This window comes from Dasypus novemcinctus, chromosome 12 (genome assembly GCF_030445035.2).
Source record: "Dasypus novemcinctus isolate mDasNov1 chromosome 12, mDasNov1.1.hap2, whole genome shotgun sequence".
NCBI lineage: Eukaryota > Metazoa > Chordata > Mammalia > Cingulata > Dasypodidae > Dasypus > Dasypus novemcinctus.
Window position 1 is genome coordinate 100,667,895 of NC_080684.1, and position 6,945 is coordinate 100,674,839.

The following is a 6,945-nucleotide window of genomic DNA, read 5'->3' on the forward strand; positions in this document are numbered from 1 at the left end:
GCTTTCCCTTCTTCCCTGACTCACTAACCCTGTTCCTCACTCCTGCTCCTTAGAATAACTTTCCATACAAGCTACTGCACACAACTCCTTGTCTCAGACTCTGCTCCCAGGGGAAACCAAACTAAGATCAGGAGGAGGAGTGGTCCTAGGAAGCAGACCCTCTAGGAGAGATTCTGGAATGGATCAATTACTAGTCAGACATTCTATTAGTCAGCCAAAGGGGTGCTGATGCAAAACATCAGAAAGTGGTTGGATTTTATAAAGGGTATTTATTTGGGGTAGGAGCTTACAGATACCAGGCAATAAAGCATATGCTACTTCCCTCACCAAAGTCTATTTGGAGCAAGATGGCTGCCGGTGGCTGTGAGGGTTCAGGCTTCCTGGGTTCCTACGTTCCTGGGGCTTGCTTTTCTCTGGGTTCAAGGTTTCTTTCTTCCTGGGGCTGGCTTCTCTTTCCTCTGTGAGCTTACTTCCCGGGGATCCAGCTTAAGTCTTCAGCATTAAACTCCAACATCAAAACTCCAACATCAGAAACCCTCAACTCTGTTCTTCATCATGCCTTTTATTTGTGAGTCCCCACCCACTAAGGAATGAGGACTCAATGCCCTAATCATAACTCAATCATGCCCAGGTACAGATCAGATTACAAGCATAATCCAATATGTCTTTTTGGAATTCATCAATTATATCAAACTGCTACACTCCACCCTCTGAATTCCAAAAAGTCATTACAATATTTTAAAAAAACTTAAATCATTAACAATGCAAGTACTAAATAATATCACAGTCAATTTAAAGAAATACAGTTTGTCTTAGGCCAAAGTCCTGTCTGCTATAGACTTCTGAAATTTACAAAACAATTTGTCTGTTTCCAATACACAAATGAACAGACATAGGATAAACATATTTATTAGAATAAGGAGAAATTGGGAGGGAAACATGAGTCATGGGTCATCTACAGCTCAATAAACATGCAGGACATTCTCCATTTGATTTCAAAATCTGAGAGTCATTCTTAAGAAGATGGTTTCTTCTCCTTGGGGCCATATGGGGACCCATCCTTTCTACAGTCTTGCCCAATGACCATTTCCTTGGTTCCACACTCACCAAGCATCTGAGTGGCAACCAAGCTCCAGACCTCTCTCTCCAAGTGTGTTGGGGTGGTTGCCATACCTTATCCAATATTTGGGTTAGAGTCTTAACCCCCCTAGTACAATGATGTGAAGACAACATTCCCCATAACCTTTTTAAAATATATATATATATTTTTATCTCTCTCCCCTCTCCACCCCCCCCCCCCCAGTTGTCTGCTCTCTGTCCATTCGCTGTGTGTTCTTCTATGACCACTTCTATCCTTATCAGCGGCACCGGGAATCTGTGCTTCTTTTTGGTACGTCAGCTCTCTGTGTATGTGGCGCCATTCTTGGGCAGGCTGAACTTTCTTTCGCGCTGGGCAGCTCTCCTTATGGGGTGCACTCCTTGCATGTGGGGCTCCCCTATGCTCGGGACACCTGTGTGTGGCACGGCACTCCTTGAGCCCATCAGCACTGTGCATGGGCCAGCTCCACACGGGTCAAGGAGGCCTAGGGTTTGAACTGCGGACTTCCCATGTGGTAGGAGGATGCCCTATCCATTGAGCCAAGTCCGCTTCCCTTCCCCCTAACCTTTGGCATACAGGCTCAACCCTCTCAGAGGAAGGAGTTGACCACCTGGCCTTCCCTAACCTTTGGGGGACAGGTCTACTCCTGTCAGACCTGTGGGGTGCTAACCTAAACCACCCTAATCCTTGGGGAATGTGCTTCACCTTCTCTGTACCCTGGGACAGCAAAACTCTCCCAGAATATCGGGTGGGAACATCCACCTCTTCAACTGCTGGGGCAAACTCACCCTCTCTGTACACATGGGTGGGTTTCCTCTCTTGCCTAAGGTGAAGTCTTAATTCCAGATCTTAGCTTCCTTGGTTTTCCTCTTAAAGCTGTTTCTCCTTTTTATTCCAGGCTGACAGTGGATTTGTTCATACAGCTCTCTCAAAATGGCTGTTGGTTTAGCAGCAGGAAGCAGGGGTCCAAGCCATCAGACAGTAAGACTTTCCACATGTCTTTCTGACATAACTGCATCTTCAATCCTGATTTACAAGTTCCAAGTTTAGTTAAGTCCTCCAATGGGGTATTTTCATCTGGGAGCTTGATTTCCAGAGGCTTGGAATTTCGAGAATCAGTTTCTGTTTACTTTGTGCCTGACAGTTCAGTCCTCGGCATATCTCCCTCATCTATCATTTTGCTATAATCTGCAAGCAGAAGCCAAGCTGCATTCTCCAGGTTTACTTTGGAAATTTCTTCAGCTAAATGCCTAGGCTTGCCACTTTCAAATTCTGTTTTCCATAAAACATCAGGAGTTAATCTTGCTAAGTTCTCTGCAACTTTAAAACACAGATCACCTTTCCACCAGTTTCCAATAATAGTTTCATAATTTACTTCAAATTGCTACAGAAGTCAGCAAGGACCCCTTTGCTGGTGGTAAATGGGATGCTGAACACTGCCGGCCTGGCGTGCTGCAGCATAATGATGACTAAGATTTTTACCTGTGGTTGACTGGGATGAAGTACAAGTGGAAGATGAAGCAATAGCTCTAGTGTGGGAGCTATGGTAATTATAAGGATGGTGGAGTTGGCTGGCTTTTAACTGCTTTGTAAGCCTTGAAGAAATAAAATGGCAGGCTCAGGTAGCCAATTATCAATTCATGGCACACAATGAAAGCCAGAAGTCCTCCAAAGCAGCAATTAAATAGAACTTTCTGCAGCTATAGGGAAGAACTGTGCTGAAAATAAGACCCAGCATTTAATTGTAAAGGTGGCAGAGTTGCAAAGGAGCTTGAATGTGCAGCCCTAATGGGCTGCTGATGCTAAAGTCCGGCCTGTAATCAGAAAGGAATGGGACCCCACTGTGTGCAATCCTCTTCCTTCAGATATTTTGCAAAATGCCGTTGGTCCTCTTGCCATCCCAGTGCCTTCACAATGGCCCCATGTCAAGTTTTTCATAGCATTTATTATTAATAGCATAAATTGTCTTTTTTTTGGGTATATTTTCTATCTCCCTCCCCAACCTGAATGTAAGCTCCATGAGGACACTGACTTTATTGTTTTAGTCACTGTAAAACTTAGAACAGAGTTTGGCAAGTAGTAAGTGCTCAGTAAATATGTGTTGGATGAAATAAGCAAATGCATAAGATGAAGAAGCAGATAGTGATCAGACGGTGGATACCTTGAACACTGCCAGGGAGTGCCGAGGCAGCTTTCGACAGTGAGGGGCAGTGGAGGCCTCCTGCAGGAGGCTGCTACACAGAATTCACCCAATGTCTCTGCCCTCTAAGGCTGTTCCTGGTTGCTGAACTCTTTGCGGGGCTTATGAGTTTGAGATTTGATGCAAGGAGTCCCAGGCAAAACCTCAAGGACCTCAGAACATTTAAAAAATAAACCTCTAGGCATGGTCCAGGCTTATGCCCTTCTGGTTCCCAAGGCCTTGACCACTGGCAGCATGGAATGACCTGAGTCACTGCTGAGTGTCATTGGGCAGCTGAGTCCAGGACTCCTCAGCTTCTGAAGGACACTGGCGGTCAGGCCAGTGAGGGGATGGAAATTCCTCGAGGCACTGGAAAGGCTAAAGGTGGCCTCACGTGTGCATGAGGGTCAGGCCAGCTGCAGGCCGAGCCTTTGCTTCTGGGGCTCTGTGAATGCCGGTCCTGACCCCTCCCACTCCGCCCAGGCCCTGTACCTGGGACTAGGGGCTAGGCCAGGCTCGTTCTCTCCTTCAGAGGGAGGCAGCTCATTTGCTTTACCTTTTTGCCTTCGGGGAGACCTCAGGGAAAGGGAGCAGCCGCCCCTGTCAGCACGCAAGACCCAGCCCCAAGAGGCAGTGGGAAGGAAGCCCCCACCTGGTGGAGCTCCATGAGCGGGGCCCCTCCCCACTTCCCCAGGCCCCTGGCCCTGCAGGCCGCCGGACGTGGGAGCTGCAGCCTGGGATTGAAGAGGTTAATGAGCATCTGCCTCCGAATGTGAATGTGTCTAGGTGATGTCAGTGGGAGCCGCCGAGGAGGGAGTGAGGGGAGCGGTGGGGCTTGGAGCGGGCGGCCGAGGCTGCCCGGCTGCGAGGAAGCCCCCTTTCCGGACTGCGGGGCTTGCGCTCCGGGACCAGGCAGGCGGGCGCGGGAGGCTGCCGCAGCCTGCGTGGGCGGACGGGCGCTCACCTCCGGCCACCAGGCGACGGGCACCGGCGGGATGGACCTGGGAGCCTCGCTGCTGCCCGCTGGCCCCAACGCCAGCAACACCTCCGCGGATAACCTCACCTCCGGCGGTGAGTTGGGGGAGCTGTCCTCCCTCCTCGGGGCGGGGGCGGGGGGGAGGGGAAGGTGCCACCCCGGAGCCAAGTGCTCGGAAACTTTATTCCAGTTCTTGGAGGCAGGATCTGCAGGCTGCTTCCCGGGGAGGGGAAGGGGAGAAGGGGCCAGGGGCGGGCCGGGGGCGGGCCCGGGACAGGCGGGGGTCCCGGCCGAGAAATGAGCATTGCACTCGTCTCGGAGGCAGGGGAGGTTCGGGGAAGGCCAGCTGATGAGTTCCAAATGTGCTTTTCAGAAAAAAATCCAGGCCAGCCAGGAAAGCCGAGGGCAGTATGTGGAGAGACGGCCGGGGGGGGGGGGGGGGGGGCTCATTCATTCGCCCTTACCCGGGGTCGTGCCTGGCCCTGGGTAGCGGGGTCTGGAGCCTCCCGCGGCCTGCGAGAGGTGGTGGGAAGGGAAGTCTTGGGAGCTGTGAGCGGATTAACTTTTCGGGTGAATTAAGCTTCCTGACCTTTCCAGAGCTGAGATGCCCTGGGAGTGCAGCTTTACAGGAGAAGGGGAGGAAGAAAAGAAAAGAGGAATGGTCTGTGGGGAGAAAATCCTCCTGCCATTGGGCTGTAACGCTTCAAGCTCAAGCTCTGCTCCTCCGGGGCAGCCCAGGAGCAGAAGATGCTGACCAAGGAAATCCCTGCCAGGACACCGGGCTGGGGGGCGGGCTGGGGCTGGAGATGCCCAGGAATCAGTCCCCAGCCTCCCACCAGCAGCAGTTTCTAAACTGAGATGATCAGAGCTGCAAATGGAAAAGACGAAAAACAACCAAAAACAAACCCAAACCCAAACCGACCAACACAGCCCTTTCGTGTCCTTTTGGCTATTTCGATGAGGTTTCCTGGTAAAGCCGAGGGGCCCACAGAGTCATTTTCTGCAGACACCGGTGGTTCTTGACTCCCTGGTTCCTAAGAAAATGAAGGAGGCAAAGGACTTGGTCCTTTAACGAACAGGTGGTGCGTGAATCTGGTAGAATCAACCTCAGAAACAACGGAGGAGGGTTTGGGACAGGATTAGCAGCAGTGGGGGGTAGGGCTGCACGGCAGGGGAGCAGAGAAGGATTCCAGGTGAACGGTGCGCCCTGAGGTGCGCCCTGAGCTGCAGAGCGTAGAGGTAAGTGTGAGCAGAGCTGGAGGCTGGCCAAGCCCGTTTGCATCTACACTTAGAGCAGAGCCCGGGTCACCTATCCCACGCTTGCTCCCTCTGTCCCCAGGGCCACCTCCTCGCACAGGGAGTGTATCCTACATCAACATCATCATGCCTTCCGTTTTCGGCACCATCTGCCTCCTGGGCATCATCGGGAACTCCACCGTCATCTTCGCCGTGGTGAAGAAGTCCAAGCTCCACTGGTGCAGCAACGTCCCTGACATCTTCATCATCAACCTCTCGGTCGTGGACCTCCTCTTCCTCCTGGGCATGCCCTTCATGATCCACCAGCTCATGGGCAACGGCGTCTGGCACTTTGGAGAGACCATGTGCACTCTCATCACCGCCATGGACGCCAACAGTCAGTTCACCAGCACCTACATCCTGACCGCCATGGCCATCGACCGCTACCTGGCCACCGTCCACCCCATCTCCTCCACCAAGTTCCGGAAGCCTTCTGTGGCCACTCTGGTGATCTGCCTCCTGTGGGCCCTCTCCTTCATCAGCATCACCCCCGTGTGGCTCTACGCCAGGCTCATCCCCTTCCCGGGTGGCTCGGTGGGCTGCGGCATCCGCCTGCCCAACCCAGACACCGACCTCTACTGGTTCACCCTGTACCAGTTCTTCCTGGCCTTTGCCCTGCCCTTCGTGGTCATCACGGCCGCATATGTGAGGATCCTGCAGCGCATGACGTCCTCAGTGGCGCCTGCCTCTCAACGCAGCATCCGGCTGCGGACAAAGAGGGTGACCCGCACGGCCATCGCCATCTGCCTGGTCTTCTTTGTGTGCTGGGCACCCTACTATGTGCTACAGCTGACCCAGCTGTCCATCAGCCGCCCGACTCTCACCTTCGTCTACCTGTACAATGCAGCCATCAGCTTGGGCTATGCCAACAGCTGCCTCAACCCCTTCGTGTACATCGTGCTCTGCGAGACCTTCCGCAAACGCCTGGTGCTGTCGGTGAAGCCTGCCGCCCAGGGGCAGCTTCGCGCCGTCAGCACCGCGCAGACGGCCGCGGAGGACAGGACGGAAAGCAAAGGCACCTGACGCTTCCCCTGCCACCCTGAGTACTTCCGGGGACACCATGGCAAACCCTGCGGAGCAATGATGAGAAAAACCCAGGACTGCTCCGGGAGGCTGCGGGGAGCCTGGGTGACAAGGGATTGTTGCATTCCTAAATACATTCCACAAATCCCACAAAGGGCTGGGGGCGCCCGAGGAGCCAGGTTTGGAGGCTTCCAGCCCCCTTGCAGGAGCAGGAGGAAACCTTTGAATGGGATGGAAGAAAATTTGGGTTTGAATGTTCAGTTGAGCCCTCCATCTGTTCATTTCCAAATGTCTTTTTCCCGAGAGAGATATCAGAAGGCCCTTGCCTGGGTTTACTTAAAATCAGGCGGGGACAGGTATAAGCTGCCGGGG

General features: G+C 52.9%; 1 protein-coding gene across 1 annotated transcript; it reads left to right on the forward strand.

Annotated features, from left to right (window-relative positions):
- Positions 1-3,982: 3,982 nt before the first annotated feature.
- Positions 3,983-6,667, forward strand: MCHR1 (melanin concentrating hormone receptor 1). Its single transcript, XM_004484168.4, is given in 3 exon segments — positions 3,983-4,140; positions 4,143-4,349; positions 5,594-6,667. Coding segments are annotated over 3 exon segments (1,260 nt in total). The 5' UTR covers positions 3,983-4,067; the 3' UTR covers positions 6,574-6,667.
- The last annotated feature ends 278 nt before the right edge of the window (positions 6,668-6,945 follow it).